The sequence below is a fragment of the Calypte anna genome, chromosome 18 (genome assembly GCF_003957555.1).
Source record: "Calypte anna isolate BGI_N300 chromosome 18, bCalAnn1_v1.p, whole genome shotgun sequence".
NCBI classification, from domain to species: domain Eukaryota; kingdom Metazoa; phylum Chordata; class Aves; order Apodiformes; family Trochilidae; genus Calypte; species Calypte anna.
The window spans coordinates 6,002,741-6,019,607 of NC_044263.1; the positions used below are offsets into that span (position 1 = coordinate 6,002,741).

Consider the following 16,867-nt stretch of genomic DNA (forward strand, 5'->3'; position numbering starts at 1 on the left):
TCCTCCTTGCTGAGGATCCCCCTTATTGGGATTGCTCACAAAACCATCATTTGGCAAAATGTCTTGGGGCCTGGTTCGAAGAGGTACTGGATCATTGCAGTTCCCCCAGTGAGCTGTGGGCCGGGCACCCAGTGAATAAAATCAAAGCCTCCGTGTGTTTTTAATCTGATTAGTTGATGATAATCCAGTGGTATCATGCAGCAAAAGCTGTCCAGCTTTATTTGGCAATCTCTTGTTTTAAGAGAACTGTGCTTGAGGGAGTACTCAGCTCTGGTGTTTTCTGTTAAGGACTGGCAGAAATGGGTGATTTTTTTTGTGTGTGGTTTTAGTTCTTTGAGATAGTAGGATTGACTGGGGGCCGGGACATCTGGGGACTGGTGGATTTTAGTCCTGTGGGTTCTGTCACCAGCTTTGTGCAGCCCCTCTGCAGAGGTGGTCGGTAGTGAAGGGGACAAAGGGCTGATCGGGTCAGCCTGGGGTTGAAGGCTGGCTATTACCCACCCGGGCCAGTCCGTACTGCAGGGTCGGTCCCAGGCGAGAATGGGGGAGTGCCCATAGGGACACGTCCCGCACCACCGTGTTGGTCCTGGATTGAAGCTGGACGGCCTTCCCCCGGGGCCGGTTCCGGAGCTCTGTGTCGAACCCAGGGTGAGGGATCGCGCCTCCTGGCCGGTACCAAGAGCACCGGGTTGGTCCTGGGTCGAGCATGGCAGAACCTCCCACTAGGGCTGGTCCCGGAGCAGCGGGTCGGTCCTGCACCATGTCGGTCCCGCCCCTCCGGAGCCGGTCTCGGAGCCTGTCGCGGTCCGCGTTAGCCCTCCAGCCGGGCCCCGTTCAAAGTGAACCTCTTGTCCGGCAGCAAGCCCCGGTGCGGGATCGGTGCCGGTGCGGCGGGCTGCTGGGGCCCTGCCCAACTCTGCCGGCGCATCACGGTGAGTGACAGCAGCCCCGGCCCTGCCCAGCCCGCACAACCCGCCGGGCTTTTCCAATCAGGCCGGGCTGGGGAGGGATTTCCTGCCGGGACGGGGCCAGCCGGAGCGGGACTTTGCTTAGCGCCGAGCCGGGCACCCGGGACCACACCGCTCGGTCCCGGTCGCTCCCCGCACGGCTCGGCAAGTTGCTGCTCGGCTCGGTTTGGTACTTCTCGGTGTGACTCGGTCCGGAGCGGCACCGCACGGCTCGGCTCGGTGCAGTCCGGTGCGGCTCGGTTCGGTTCGCCCCGGTGCGGTGCGGCTGGGCGGTCCGGGAGCGCCGGCAGGTGAGTGGGGGCCGCCGGCTGCGGAGCCCCCCCGGGCTCGGGCCGTTAGTCTCGGTGTGGGCAAAAATCCACCCCCCCCCCCAACCCCCGAGCTCCCTCCGAAAGAGAACCCCCAGGGGTCTCGGAGCGGGGGGAGCGGAGGCTCGGCCGGTGCCCCCATCGCTCACCGCTCGGCCTGGCCCCGGCGGCGGCAGCGCGGGGGGTGCTTCCCGGGGGCCTCCCGGGGGAGGCGAGCTGAGCTTCCCCCGCCCGCCCCTTCGGCACCCAGCCTTGGTGCCTACTGCTCTTTCGCATCTTTCCCTCTCCCCTGACGTAATTGCTTTTGTTTTGTTTTGTTTTTCCGTCTCTCCCTCTTTTTTTTTTCTTTTTTCTTTCTTTTTTTTTTCTTCTTCCTTCCCGGCGCTGCCGTTGGCTGCGGGAATGTTTGGGATACTTTAGCTCTCCAGGTGGATTCCTGGGCTGGAGGCTCTGCTTTGCTGGAGTGGGAGGGATGTTTGCAGTTGCTTTTCCAGCTTTGTGCGTTCCTTGAGTTTTACTCTGCTGCTGCTCCGCTCTCGGGAGGCTGAAGAGCTGGAGATCAGATTTTGGAGCTCTCGCTACCTCCGAGGTACCTGAGCCTCCCTCGCGTGTTTCGGGAGAGGTAGGCAGCAGCACGGGGCTGTTAGAATTGTGAGGCTGTGCAGACTTTCTAAATAAATAAGTAAATAGATTCAGTGCCCTCGTGCTCGCTTTTTGTGAGCACTTAAAAAGAGCAGCACAAAGTTGGATGTAGCACACAGGGTTAAATGAAATAGTTCTGAAGACGGTGCAACGCAGGTTTTGGGAGGGGATTTGTTTGCAGCAAGAGGTTAGTTTGAGTCAAGTGCCTGAAACTTTGTTGTAAAGTAGATAAGCTGGCATGGGTGCCCCGGGATGTGGGGAGGTGATAATTTACTTCGGTGGGCATTGGCTTGGGTGCTTGGTACCAAACCCCCAGGCAGCCCCAGTGCTGGGGGGCTCATCAGCTGAATGAACCGTGGGCCCCCCAGGGGAGTGACAGGGGGAGAACCCCCAGCGTGGTGTGGAAATCTCAGTACCCCCTCATACCAGAATCGAAACTAGCACTAGAGCATCACTTCTCTGGCTGCCCTGACTACTGCCTGGGAGGGCTGGAGCATGGAGAGCCCACCGGGGTCCCTGCTCCTGGGCAGCTGGAGCATTCAGCTTCACTGCAGGTGGGCTGAACAATGCTGTGCAATGGGACACCCCTTCTGATTTTGCCCCTCCCGATCCAGGCAGGATTTCTCTCCCTGCTGTTGCCTTCTTTCTCTTGTGGTTTCCCTCCTCAAAACAGTGACCTGGATTGCTTGAAGGAAGTGACACCCGCTATTATATAAATGGCTGAGGGTGAGCGCTCTGGTAAGGGAGATGGCAGCCTGAGCTGTGGCTGGGGAACCAGAGCCAGTTCTGATCCAACCCGTGTTGGCTCTGGAAGAGTTGTGGGGTGATCTAGCAACTGCCTTGCAGCTGGTATGGCGGGTGCTCCCTGCCCTCCTGCATGCATGCTCCTCCCCGGGCATCGGAGCAGCCTGCCAGATGCATGGCCCTGAACCAGGAGAGATTTTCTCACCACCTAATTTGGGTAGCCCAGTTGCAGCAGGAAAGGACTGGGAGGTGTCAAATGCTGCCCCCAAACCCTGTGCCTTCTTAGGGGTACCCTAGCTGGCCAGGATGTGAGCTTGGTCCTGTTCTCCGGAGAGTGGTTGTGCTGCTAAATTGTACCTAGCTCCTCACTTGGGCCAGAAGAGAGCTCACGTGTCACTTAAAGAGTGTCTTGGATCCCAGGGTACTGAGCTTCATTGGTAATTCAAAGGGTGAGGGTTTACAGGATGGGAACAGTGGGGGGCAGGCTGACCCGCTCCCATGGGCTGCAAAGGACTGTGGCTAAAAAACCTCAGCTCCATCCCTTGGGTGCTGCCATCAGGAGAGGAGAAGGGGAGACACTGCAGTGCCCCGAGCCCCCTCTGATGCCTTTAGAAAGGGAACAGCGTGATTCCCCCAAGGGGATGGGGAAGGAACTGTGCCCCTGTCCTGCTTCTTGGCTACCCCCCCAGTGGCACTCTCAGGAGGTTTCCTCTGCAGGTTTTTCCCTCTCTATTTAACACGAGGACAAGCCAAGTCCCACCAGGACTAAATATAGTCAAAGTATTTGTTCTTCGGCGCGGATACAAAAGCTGTCGCGACGGAGCCGGGAGGTAAATGGCCTTTGAGGGCTGACTCTGCTCTTCCCCTCTGCAGGTCCTGTGCTGCCTCGCTGGGGCTTGGCTGTGTGTGGGGCTCCCCAGCGTGGCTGCAGTGCCGTCGCCAAGAGGAATGCTGAAACGAAGGGGCTAATGAGCACCAGAGAGGGAGGATCTATAACTTCCAGATGGCGATGAGCCCGTAATCCCTTTGGGAAGAATTAGGGACTCATCAGCACGGCAGAGACTGGCGAGGGGAGCAAAGCACGACACCTCCAGCTCCAGGTCTGCTGCAAGAGGCCGAGGATATCCCGATGCCCACTGCCCAGCCCCAAGTTGCCTGGCTTTGTCTCACAGAGCCCTTGTGCTCCTGGGAGCCCATCTCTGAGTGCTGAACTATTTCTTGTTTTAATTGATTGCATGTTCTCCCACCAAACTCCATCCGGGCCCTGCTCCTCCTCATGTAGAAAGAGACTTCTGCCCTTAACTGAAAGGCTTCTTCCTTCTGGGTTTTATGTCCCGTGGAAGCATTAAGCATCATTCTTGCTGGATTTCATCTCCCTTTGAAGTGTGTTTTGAGGAATTACAGGCTTGTTCCCATGGCTTTATAAACTGCTAGGATCTGAAGGTCTCTGCCTTCCACATCACTGCTGCTCCCACCTGTCTGCGATGGGGCGAGAGCAGGAACTGATCCAAGCTGTGAAGAACGGGGATGTACCCAGCGTGCAGAAACTGGTGGCCAAGATCAAGGCATCCAAGAGCAGTGAGTACCCAGGCTCAGAGCTGCAGGTTCTTCTCCCTGGCTGGGCACTGCTGCCTGTGCTGGGGTGCAAGTCCCAGCAATGGGTTTGCTGCTGTCCCAGCTGGGGTGCAAGTGCTGGCTCTGCACCCCAGTGTATGAGTTACACCACAGCTGGAGGTGGAAGTGCAATTGCAGCCCATGTGGATGGATGACTGGGCTGTAAGCGATCCTCCTGGCCAGGCTGGGGTTCCCCTCAGGCTTGGGGCCAGGGGATCTGAAGTGTGGGCTACTGAGCAGGGATGGGCAAAGGGAAATGGCAGCACTGGGGGCAAGTGGAGCTTCCTGAGAGGGCGATGCTGCTACTCAGGGTTTTTAGCAATTGCTGCTCTCAGCCGTATTTGTCTTGTGAAAAATTATCATCCCAGCCAGTCGACTGGAACCAATCGTCAGGCCTTGAATTTCAGTCTGGTAATGTTTAACCCTTCAGCAGGGCTTTTTTCTTGCATGTGCTCTCTGAAAGGTCAGTGGCAAACACAGCTCAGAGCGAATGTCAGGCTCACCGGGGTTCCTGAGGGCGCTGGGGTCTTGCAGGCGCCGCACAGTGTCTGGAGAAGGGGAGGGTGGAAAGGTGGAGGAGCAGGTCTTGGCCAGTGCCACGGTGTCCTCATAGAGAGCTGGGCTTCTGTTCACTTCTTGTCACCTACTGAGAGAAAGAAACTGGTAAAAATAAATAGAAGGGAGCTTGGTGTGGTGTCTGGCCAGGTGAAGGTGTACTGTGCCTGTGCAGGCTGCAGCATCTGCTCTGGACAGGGGGAGGCTGGGGGACACAGGACCCCCCTGCTGGGGCTGCACATCGTGGGGGGTCTTGTGTGTGTGTGCAGAAAAACTGGAGGGGAATCAAAAGTGTTCTGGGGAGGGAGAGGAGAAACTCGGGCAGAAGAAGTTTTAAGGCTTCCTAGAAGTGGCTCAGGGTGGAAAGGCTAGTGCTGAGAAATGTGAGTTAGGCTGAGGATTATAAATGTGAGAAGGGGATAAAGACTCCTGGGTCAGCTGCTGAAAAGCTTTGACTGGGGCCAAAACTTTGCAAATCCTGACTGTCAGGCCTGCAGGAGGGCTGTGGGCCACCTTCTCCCCAAAACGGGGGTGTGTGGTGCCCTCTCCCTGGCTAGAGGGACTGGGTGCCATTGCCCCTGCTTGAAGTTCAGGGACTGCACCCATACAGGGTTCTTAACTGGAGTGAGAGAGGTTTGTGTGTGCAGACAAGTTGAAGGACACCCCCAAGGCAATAAATAATGTCAGGACATGAGTGTCCCACTGGCTGACACTGCCCCACTCCCCCAAGCTGGTGTCCTGTTGCTGGGCAGTGTGAGCAGGCTGGGGAGCATGAAGTTACACCTTTTTTTTCCTAACCCCCTCCAGTAACACTCTCCCAGTTAAAGCCTGCCTGTATTTTCTCTCTGGCATTTTTCCCTCCCTCCAGCCATGGGGCACCCATGTGTGTGTTTAGCTTCCCTGCTCCAGCAGTGTCAGCAGCTCCTTCTGCTTATTTTCATTTTATTCCTGTATGAGAAGGGAGGAGCAAAAAGCCCAGATTCCTGCAAGGCCACCGCTGCAAGCCCCCCTTGGGGCTCCCATGCTAGACTCATTGAGGGGGGTTTGCCTGGCCCCAGGGGCTCATCCTCTGCATGGAGCGCATCGCCTCTCCCCATCCCTTACAGTTCATTCCTCTCTGTGATGCTGTGAGCTGAGCATTTGCTGTGTTTGCCGCTTGTTGAAGTGTCTTTTCCATATGACAGTCTGAGATGCTGAATATTATTATTATATTTTTTTTAATCCCTCTAAGAGTCCTTCTGCTGTCTCAGTGGATTGGGAGCTCGGTTGCTGTGATCAGCCCTCCGGGGCTTCCTGTGCTTAAAAAAGTCACCGCACGTAAGCAAAAATCAAGCTCCAGTCCCGGCAGCAGGAACTTCAGGGACACATTGTTTAATATTCACCCTGCACAGCCCTCCCTGCGCAGGCGCTGCCACACAAGTGGGTCACAGCACCTATTATTGCAAGGTGGTGGGCCAGGCAGGGAGAAAGTTTTGGGGGCAGAAGGGGAAGGGCCGACAAGGGTGGAGGGTCCTGCCTGGGGGAAGGGGATGTCCGGATGATGCCGTGGTCACTTATGCAGCTGTAGAGGGCGGGGGGAGGTGTCTCCTGCAGGAGAGCTGTGCTGCTCCTGCCAAGCTGCACTTTGCTGAGGTTCCCCGGCACAGCAGTGGAAGCGTCCTGCTTTTTAATTTCCTTCTCCCCTCCCCATTGGAGTGCTTGCAGAGTTTAATTGAAATTGTTAAACGACCCGTCACGGCTTTGGCCTTTCTCCCCAACAATCAATCATGTCTTGGGGTTGGCCGCGCTCACCAACAATGCGCCAGTTGGCCGGGCCAGGGTGGCCGCCGCAGCACTGAGGGGCTGGGGCTCCCCGGTGAGGTGAGAGGCAGAGCCCCCCCCAGCTGGGGCTCTTGTCCCTGGGGAGAGGTGACAGCTCCAAGCTGAACAGTGCCCAGCAAGGTTTGTGTGTCCCTGTCCTTGGAGGTGCAGGGATGACGTTGGGGATGTGTGTGATGCCCTCATAATAACCAGAGGCTGGAGGAGCTATGGAAAGCAACGGGAGCTGGACTCACTGTTTGCCTTCCTCAAGGGAGTGGTGAAGGTTTTTGTTTAAACGTGTGCGAAGTGCAAAGAAAGGGTGGCAGCTGAGCAAACTGGTGTTAAACTCTCAAGGACAGGGAGCAAAGCCCTGCCGTGGTTCAGCCGCTGCCTTGGGGATGTCCTCTTGCCCTACTTCCATGAGTGTCATACCCCATTTCACCATCCGTGCTGGTGCTTTCCATGCCTTGGCTATGTCAAGAGCAGGGGACAGATGCCTAGGACTCCACTCTGTCTGGGCCATGACTTGGCAAGTTGTTAAACACTATTGAAACTGCTGGAGGGATGTCTTGGCTTTATCCCCATCCCTGGGTTGGGGCCCCCCACTGCTGTATCCCGGCTGCACAAAGCACAGAAGCTGCTTCCCAAGAGCAGTGCTGGTCCCTGGAGTCTGCTGTCACCTGTGCAGCTGGGCAGGAGAGGGACAGTGCTGCTCTGCATGCAATGAGACTTCAGCTGGCAGATGTGGGATAACTTGCTCCCTCCCCCTTAAATTTTCGCCTAATCCCTAGTAGCTGTATCAGCTTAAGCCCCGAAGAATGAGGTTTAATATCTCTCCTGTGATTTGTTAGTCTTTGCCACTGGCACTCCGTGTCCCCATCCTCTGCTGAAACACCCGCCCTCCCTGTATACCCTGCTAGGCTTTTTCCTTCTCTCAGCACCAGTAGGTCCACTTCTTCTTTGAGGAAGAAGTTGCTCCTTTTTGCAGTTTGGGGGTTATTTTGTGATGATGTTGCATGTGCCTTTGTCCTGGCTGGCAAGCCCAGCACACCATCCTTCCTCACCTAGAAGGACCATCCTCCTCTTTGCTCCTGCTCCCAAGCCCTGAGTGCTCCAGCTGCTTTGCATGGTCTGGCTGCAGGGAAGAGCCAGGACTGGCCTTGGTCAGGATCCTTAATATTTCAGGCTCTGCTGCACCCCATGGCTTTCCCTGCTGGCAGTGCCATAGGGATGTCTGGACGTGCTGCCCACTTTGGTCCTGCCCCAGGCAGTGCAGGCAGCTGTACCTGGCTCCCCCACCGAGCCCAAAGATTTGGGCCTGGATATGTCCCTTGAAGCCCAGGTTTCACAGACGAGTTCCTAAGTGTCCTTGGCCGTGTTCTTCTCCTCACCCTGTGCTGTAGGTCTGACGAGCTGGACCGGCTCCACAGCCGCACGCTGGCTTGGGAAGGCCGTGGGCACGCCTGCGGAGAGACGCCGAGAAATGCTGCCGAAACGGGCAAAACTCCTTCTGCCGAGCCCCAGCCAGGAGCAGGGTGAGGCACTGTGCCCAGGGCTGGTGGCCACCCTGTGCTGGGGACCCCACTGCCTGCCGAAACCTGCTGTGGAACCAGCCTGTTCCATGGGGTGAGGGGGTGAGAGGGAAAGAGGCTTCAAAGGTTCTGACAGCCACGGAATGGATGGCAGTGGGGATGGGGGCTCCTCTGGCAGCCTGGTGTTTGCTAGGTTTTCCCACGCAGATGCTGGTTGTCCCAGCTCATGGTGGGGTTTAGCCTCCTCTTTTTTTTTTTTTTTTTTTTTTTTTTTTGTGGCTCTGGCCAGGAAGGAAGAGCTTCACATGGGCAGTGATGGTGAAAGGAGTGAGCAGGCTGTTGCTTTTCAGGGCTGGTCTCCTAGCGGGTGTTGTGTTTGGAAAGGAGCCGGTGTGCCCAGAGCCGGGGAAAGCGTCACCGTGCCGAGCACGGGAGATAAGGCACAAGCAAACAGCATCGTGCTGGGAGATGGGGGAGCCAGAGCTGGGCATCACCTGGTCCAGTGGGCACAGCCTCATCAGGGTGGCCAGCCCAATGCCCCTCTGCACCCCATCTCCCCATGCTTACAGGTCCATGTCTGCTCCCCTTCCAGGTCTGTATGTGTGTCTTCATCCTTTAAAAACCCTTTTGCAGGGCAGTTTATGGCTCCTTGCTGTCAGCCAGCTGCCTTTTCACTGCCTCGATAAAAGTGCAGAAAAAAGAACTGCTTCTGGGAAATGGGATGAGGACAGACTGTTGAGGCCACCTTGGGCCGTACTGCATTCCCTTGGGAGCAGCACTGAGACATCCCAGGTCTTGACCATCTCTCCAGGGATGCAGAGGTCCCACAAGGCTATAGATGGAGCTGGGCAGGTGGCCATCCATAATATTGCAGACAGGAGAAGGTTGAGGTCTGGGGAAGGGATTTCCATCCTTGAGGCACTTCTCAGTGACTCAGCCCAGACCTGGGGGTTTGGTGCCCCCTTCCTGAGGGCTGTGGAGGCTTTTTTAGCTCCCTGATCCAGAAACGTGGGACAATTTGGATGCTGACATCTCGAAGGCAGACAGGGAGGGCAGCCCCGAGCTGTGGGACAGCGTGTGCCCAGACACTGTAATGGGGACGGTGCTCCCCAGGGCTGCACTTGGGCAGGGGAGGAGGAGGAGGGGACATGGCAAGGACACTGCTGACACAGCCGTCCTGTTCTCCATCTGGGACTGGGGACATTCTGGGGGCATGAGGTGGATTGCTGCAGGTCTGAGGGAGGTGGTGAATAAAAACTTCCCAGCTATCAGCAACCTGGGCAAAAAGGTAGTGTGCCCTGTGGGATGCTGCGTGTGTGCCTCCAGCACTCCCTGGCTTTCTGCCAGCGGGGGGAGAAGTTGGTTCTGGGTGAAAACCCCATTGTGCTCTTCCTCCTCATGCACCCAGGGCTTCTTGGTCCAAAGACCTTGACTGTAGCCTAGAAAGGCTTGCAGTATCATCCCTCTTTAGGACAAGTGAGTCCCTGTGGACCACAACAGCATCACCACCATTACTCCTGCCACCTCTGCATCAGGATCCTGGTGCCACAAGAAGGTTTCCCTGGGAAGAGGGGAGTGAATTATTGGACCCCAGTAGCGATTGACAGAATCCGCTCTGGAAGATGTTTTCCAGCTGGCCAGGAGCACTCAGTAGCAAGCTCCTGGCTGGCTGGAAACCATCTTCCACACGGCATTGCCCCGGCAAGAGTTAAAAGAGGGGCTGGGTGCCGTGCGTGTGTGTGTGCATGCACGCGCCCTGCTTTGTTTTTAAAAGCTCCTCGGCTGGCCTGGCCCCCCGCCAGACCCGAGGCTGCCGCTGGCAAAAACTCCGGCAAAGGAGTATGAAAGGGGCAGAAACTAAATAACAATAAACCACCTTTTTCTGACTGCTCTAGCAAGCGAGGTGGGTGGGGAGGAGCTGCGAGCACTCTTGACTCCCCCAAATCCTGTCCTGGCTTCTCCAAAATATCGTGCTTGGGATGGAGAGGGAGGGACCTGCTTGAACCTTGGGGCTGCATCATTGCCCGGGTGTCCCGGTGAGTCACAGACCTGTCTGGAGATGCCCAAACTTCTTGGAAATGGCTCTGCCAGGATGATCTTTACCCTCCCAGGGAAGGGCAGGACTCTTTTGCCCATCCCTTGCTCCTGCAGGATGCCCGGGGCTGCAGCAGCCTGTGCCCAGGGTGGGTGCGCGAGCACCCAAGGTTGTTTGTAACCCTGGGGAGAAAGGCCGGAGCTGCAGCCGAGCGCGGCTTCGATGGGGAGATAAGGGAGCAGGGAAAACCTGCGTGCGCGGCAGGTATGCGGCATCCCAGGCCTGGTGCAACACGTCCGGCTGCGCTTCCGCCAATCCCTGCCAGCGCCGGCGCCGCTCCCCTCCCAGCCCCAGCCAAGGCTGTGCAGAGAGCACGCAGCCCCCGGCACCACCGCCCTGCCTGGACCCCTGCCCCAGCCTCCCCCCTGGTGCCTTCCTGGGAGCTGGAGCCTTGTACCAGCGACCCTGGTGGGTGGTGGTGCCGTAGGGGGTGAAAACTCCCCGGTTTTGTAATACCGGGCAGGGTTGGGTAAGGCACCCTGACTGCTTGCCAAGGGAGTTGGTGAGCATGGGGTGGGTGTTGGGTGCCTGAAATGGAGGGTGGCAGGGCTGGCTTGGGCTCTCCCAACCCACTCTGCAGATACCTCTTGCCCCTTTAGAGCATCAGTGCCACGGTCTGGCTGGCTCTGGGCCCTCTCTGCCCTCCTTGAGCACCTCATCTGGGGGCATCAATTTGTTTCTTTGCCAGGACAGGTGTGGGTGAGCCCAGAGGGGGGGTTTCCAGCTGGAGCTGAATTGGTTGCAAACAACAGTAGTGGAGCCCATGGAGTGGGAGTCCCATGGACTGTTTCCTCTCCCTGGGAGGGAGACCTGACTCACAGCATGTGTGGCCCTTGAGGAACCTCACCCTGCTGCAATGAGGCTGTGAGTGTCACTCACCTTGGTGGCCTCTGAAGGGGCCAGAGTCCTTCCTGGAGGCCAATCATTGCCTACACAGTGGGTGCTGGTGCATGCTGAGCCTGCCTAGTGGTGTTGGGGCTGGGGCCAGCACAGGCAAGGCAGCAGGGATTGCTCTGGGCTCTATCTCGGGCTGCTCCTGTTGGCTTGGAGCACCTCAGGTTTTGTTTTGCTGGGCTGGTGTGGGTGGGAAGGGCTGGATTGAGCCCTCTTGGCTTTGTTGCATGAGTACCTGCTTATCCTGCCAGGTTAAAAAGAGGAGAAATGCTTCTCCATGTGGGAGAAGAGGCTCCTGTGGAGGAGCTGCTTCTGACGCTGCTCTGTGTCCAAAACCCAGGAGCTGCTCAAGCTTTAGGGGAACCCTCAGCACAGGCATCTCCCTGTTTCAGAGTATCTGCCCCACTGGTTATATTTAGCAGCATGTGCTGGGCTGTGCATAGACATCCTGGAGCTGCTTCTCTATTCCCTCCACCCCAACCCTAGTATGGACAGGCTGAGGTCCAGCTCTGAGCCCCCCAAAGTCATGGCTCTGTTCTGTCCCACTGTATCCTGCTCCAAACACCTGCAGCTTTTCAAGGCCAGATTCATGCTGGATGTCAGTGTCTGGAATGGGCCTTGTCCAGCATAAAAAACTTCCCCGAGCAGGGCAGGTGGATGCCTTCTCTCAGCCCCACCTGGGGACAACCTGGGCACTGGGATGGGGGACCAGTGTGCAGACACAGCAGCCTCCTGAGTCCTGACATGTGGCTGGCCACATTCTTGCAAAGCCAGTGCCTGGTTGTTCAGGAAGGGACGTGCAAGATCCAGGGCTGGTTTGCTCTCCCAGCGCTTTCCCAGCGGGCTTGGCATAGCTTGGAAAGCAGAATGAGGCAACCTGCTGTGATGCCCTAGGAGGGAGGGCATTGGGTGCACCAGGAGGGGTGCAAGAAAAGTTGCCTTTTTCTATGAAAAAGAGCTGAGTGAGGTGAGGGGACCCTTTTTTCCTTCCTGCACGCTTCCCTCTTTCTCCTCACTTCCTCCCCCCAGGATGCTGGGAGGAGGCAGGGGGGGGTTCTGTTCTCAGCTCCCACCTCCTGCCTCTGCCGCCAACTCGGGCTTGCCGGGGCCGTTCCCGACACGCACCCGCCCTGCTGGGGAGGCATAAACAGATTGGGTTGCAGGCAGGGGTCCAGGGAGCAGGCAGGCCTTGGCTTGTGTCCCACCACCACCGGGTCGGGCCGGGGTGCAGGGAGTGCTGAGGCAGGGGAATGGGACAAAGGGGGCTGACCTGGTGGCAGGGTCTCTGCAGAACGGTGGGTATGACCTTGGTTTGTGGAGGGGTAAGGCGTGCTGTCCCTACCTCAGTTTACCTCTGGTGCTAAGGTCAGTTTGCTCTTTAGGGCTTTGGAGATGTTGATGTGCTATCCCCCAAGCCCCTTTCCCATCTCAGCATGGGAAGCTGCTGCCCAGAGCTCAGTCTGTGATCTGGGGGTCTTCAGATCCAACCCCATCGTCCATGGCAGTTGTATTTTGATGCCTCTGACCTTGCTGTAAATCAGCCCTTGTCCCTTCCATGGTATGCATGGGGACGGGGCTGCTCTGTGTCACCCATGTCCCCAGTTGGTCCCTCAGCAGCTGCTGCCCAGCTCCGGCACCCAGGCTGGGCCATGGGGGGAACCCACTGCCCTCCCTGCTCCCCCCAGAGCAGCTGGGATGAGGGGAGGGGGACAGGAACGCGGCTCCCAGAATAACTTGGCAGGCACCGAGGCCCCCATGGGGATGGTGAGACAGGGTCCTGCTGTGGGTTCCTGCTTCCACCATGGGGACAGGGAGATGCCTCTCCCAGGACAATACTGTGTCACCGGTTGCTAAATGAGTTTACCACTGCTGCTTCCACCGGGGACATGTGGGGTGCTGCAGGGCACCAGGGTGATGTGAGTGTCACAACCCTCTCCTGTTCCCTGCAGGCAGGGGTCCTGGGGGAATCTTTTGCTGCTGCAGCATCCTACCTCAGCCAAGGCGTGAGAAAAGTGCCACCAGACAGATGCTCTGCTGGATTTTGGCAACAACTTCTCCAGCTTTGTGGCATTGCCCGGCCAGCTGGAAACTCTGCCAGGCAGCCAGAGGGTCTGACCTGGCTGGCAAAGAGCCCTCGTGACGGGCACAGGCAAAGCCAAAGAGGAGGGAGCGGTGATGGGTTTGTCTCTCTCGAGCTGTTTGTCACAGGCTGGAGTAGTTTGGGACAGATCTCCCTTTCCCATGGGTGGCAGCTTGGAGTGGCCAGGCAGTGCCTGTTTGCTTTGAGAGGTGACTCTGCACAGGAGATGGGAGCAGCAAAGAGAGATGTGTGCCTTCTGTCCCCTTGTTGTCATTACAGAGGAGATCTGGGACAGGGATCTCACCCATCTCTCATGGCTTGGGAGGACCAAGCAGCTGCTGCTGGGTGAGACCTTCATGCTCTTTTCCCGATGCAGATGCCATGAATGGCTACAGTGTCACCCATCCAGCATCCCTTGGGACCAGTGGGAGCTGGAGGCTGTGTTTCAGCTCTGTCCAGGAGGGAAGGGAGCTCAAGCTGCTCAGATCTGGGCTGCCATGCAGAAAGAGCCAATAGCTGGAAGGCAGCTGTAGGAAGCAGAGCCTCTCCTTTAGGTTTGGCAGTAGAGAGTAGAGGCAGCAGCCCCCCCAGGGCAGAAATCTTTGGTTCATAGGGAAGAAAACTCAGGCAGCATCTGTCCCCATCCCCACACAGACTGGGCTGTGTGTCCCAGGGGACCCCTCCAGGACATCCCTGAGCGGGGCTGGCGGCAGCCCTGGCTCTCAGGGTCAGAGTTGAGGAAAGGCATCCGCAAGGTATTTTTAACTGCCTGTGACTCCAGGCCCCGGCTGCACAGCCATGAGGAGCACTGTGAGGTTCGTCCGGCTGCTGGTGACTGATGGCCCATGGGATGGTTACAGGGGGGGACGAGGGGGCTTTGGAGAAAATTTGGTTCCCATCTGCCAGGGCCTCTGGAAGGAGTGGCGGCACTTGAACCATCGACCTTCTGGATGACCTCGAGCAAATGGCTTCACCTCCCGGTGCCTCCCCTCCCATCCTGTCTGTGCCTTGCCTAGATTAGAGCATCCAGGGTGGGGACAGCCACTATGTCCACCCTGACAGTGCCTGCTCCTGGGACACATGGCAGCTTCCCCGAGGCCAAAGGAGGAGGTTGTCACAGGACTTCCAGCTGCCACGTCACTGTGTACTTTGAGTACTGGCTCCACCGGCTGGAGCAGCTCCCAGGTGCTGACTGCCACGTGTGGGCACCAGGCTGGCAGTGATGAGAACATTGCTTTAGGACCACGACAGCCCAGTCCCCCAGCCTCAGCCTTGCCCCACTGCCCCCGGAGCTGCATGATTTTTCACAGCGAGAGTGGAGGGCTGGATCCTTGTTTCGCTCCCTTGAGCTCACAGGGTTTTGCTGGCTGCTCTTGGCTGCTCTAATTTTTATCTGGGGCTCACTGTTAGAACCATGAAATAAATAGCTACGTGCTTCTCTCAAGCGTCAAAACCCTCCAGGTGTAGGTGGGTTGCTGCGTCCCTGCCCGCCCTCCCTAATTAGCTGTTGCTCAGCAAATCCAGACTTACTGACCTGCCCTAATCTTCCCGTGCTAGGCCAGCCCTTCAGCTGCTGCCTCCTGCTGCTCACCTCTGGTGCCCCCTCAAGCCTCTTGTGTCCCCTGTGAGCCCATGTCATGTTCACAGCCCTGTGTATGAAATAGAAGGTGGTGCCCTGGGAAGCTGCATCCCCCTGTGCTGGGTTGTTTTCCTGGCTGGTGTCTGCCTCTGTGCCCACACTCGTGCTGTTCTCACCGTCCCCCCACATCCTGCTTCCCCTCTTCCTCCCATTGACTGTCTGCCGGTTGGATTATTTTTCCCCAGATGCTGCATTCTGCAATTTTCCCAGGTTGAATCTGCTTGGGTTTGTTCTCCTAATCTCCCTAAGTCTTTTTTGTGTTATTTCTGCCCTTGTCAATCCTTCGAGCATCCTCTACAGATCATATTAATGCACCATGTGTGTGGTATTGCACTAATGAGCATGCTGAGTCTGCAGGTGCAGCCCCTTTGCCTGGGTACCTGGGAGGCACTTGAGCCACACAACCCCTTTCCCAGCTCCCAGGAGAACCAGCTGGGACTGGTTCTGAACTGGACTGGTACTGAACTGGTATGGAACCAGTTGATTGGGAGTCAAGGTGTTGTCAGTGCTGGACCAGATGCCCTGCTGGTCCCCATGTCCTGCAGACCATGAGTGTCCCTTTGTGCCTGGTGATGCGCTGTGGGTGCAGGCAGAGCTCACCCTTGGCTGCCAGCCCTGGCTGCTATCGCCCCATCTCTTCCCGCTCAGGAGGGCGTCCTGTCCTTTCGGAAGGATGGGGGAAATGGAAAAGGCTCCACCTCTTCCCTGGGCAAATACAGCTCCTCTGAGTTCATATCCTGGAGAGCGGAATAGCCAGGTCCCAGCAGGGATGGTGACTTCACCTCCCGGTAACGTGTTTCCCCGGCCAGCTGGGAAAGGAGCCCTTGTATCTCTGAAGGAGCCGCCCAGCTACTCCCACCCAAAGTCTTTCCCAGCTGTTTCCATCCTGGATGGGGCTGGGGGATGCAATTTCAACTTCATGGAGAAGGGGTGTTACCATTCCCCTTCCCATGGGAACCAGGCTGGGTTGCAGCCCTTTGGGGTGGGTGCCCAGTGCAACCCCCCCAAACTATTGCAGGGAAGAGTGAGTGAGCACCATCCCACTTCACAGCTGAGGTCCTTCTGGGGGCCTGAAACTTGGAGCAGGATTTTGCAAGGGGTGAATCCATCCCCAAAGGACTCCTGTGATGCTGTTTCCCCTCCTTGACATTTGTCCTCTCCATCCCCACTGTGGCCGCCAAACCTTGGGGGTGAGAGGCAAGAGCTGAAACTTCTTCCCAGCTGCACACATGAGGACAGGGTTTCCGACTCTGCTTTTCCTTTCATTGTTCTGGGAGCCTTCTCTTTGAACAAGCTGCCTGTTTTTTCCTGCTTTGCCTGGGGGGCGGAAGTGGCAGCGGGAAATTGGGGGTCAGTCTGGGGGTCCTGGGCCGGCTAGGCTGGGGGTGAGTGGTTGATGTCTGTGCTGCATAGAGATGCTGTCCCTGCTGCCATCCTCTTAAAAAAAGTTAATTGTGAGGTTTCCTTGGGATAAAGGCTCCTAGTCTTGCCCAAAGAAGGAAAAAAGGCTTCCAGTTGACTCCATGCTCCTGCTACTATGTTCCCAGACCCTTCTTCCTTCACCTGCCATAGATCCTCAGCCCAGCTGAGGGAGAAAAGGAGGTGCTTTGAGCCTCTCAGACTCCCAAACTTGGCCTTCACCATCACCCACCATCCTGTCTGAGCCCGTCACAGGATGGGAGAGCTTAGAGAAGCAGAAAGGAGAGATGAGGGAGGCAGAGCTGCCAGAGGAGACTCAGGTATGGCATTTGTAGAAACAACTTGGTGGCAGGGACACCTTGGGCTCTGTGACTGTAAGCCCAAAGATTTGAACCTCAAGCCAGCAGTAGTGGAGGCCATTGACATTAGAGATGCAGAGTCCATCTCTTTTGGTGGGGGGATGCTCAACAATGCAGGGATGCCGTGTGCAGCCCTTGGGGTGCTGTAAGAAGCCCCCCAGGTTTGGCTCTCAGCTCGCTGAGGTTGCTGCACCCAGTGGGTTTGTCCCAGCTGGACC

At 57.2% G+C, this 16,867-nt stretch overlaps 1 protein-coding gene across 1 annotated transcript in view; it reads left to right on the forward strand.

Annotated features, from left to right (window-relative positions):
* Window positions 1-1,037: 1,037 nt before the first annotated feature.
* Window positions 1,038-16,867, forward strand: part of CASKIN2 (CASK interacting protein 2) — a 32,816-nt gene continuing 16,986 nt past the window's right edge. The window contains 2 exon segments of the mRNA XM_030461556.1: window positions 1,038-1,258; window positions 3,536-4,240. Of these exon segments, the coding sequence (XP_030317416.1) occupies window positions 4,147-4,240 (94 nt within the window). The 5' untranslated portion in view covers window positions 1,038-1,258; window positions 3,536-4,146.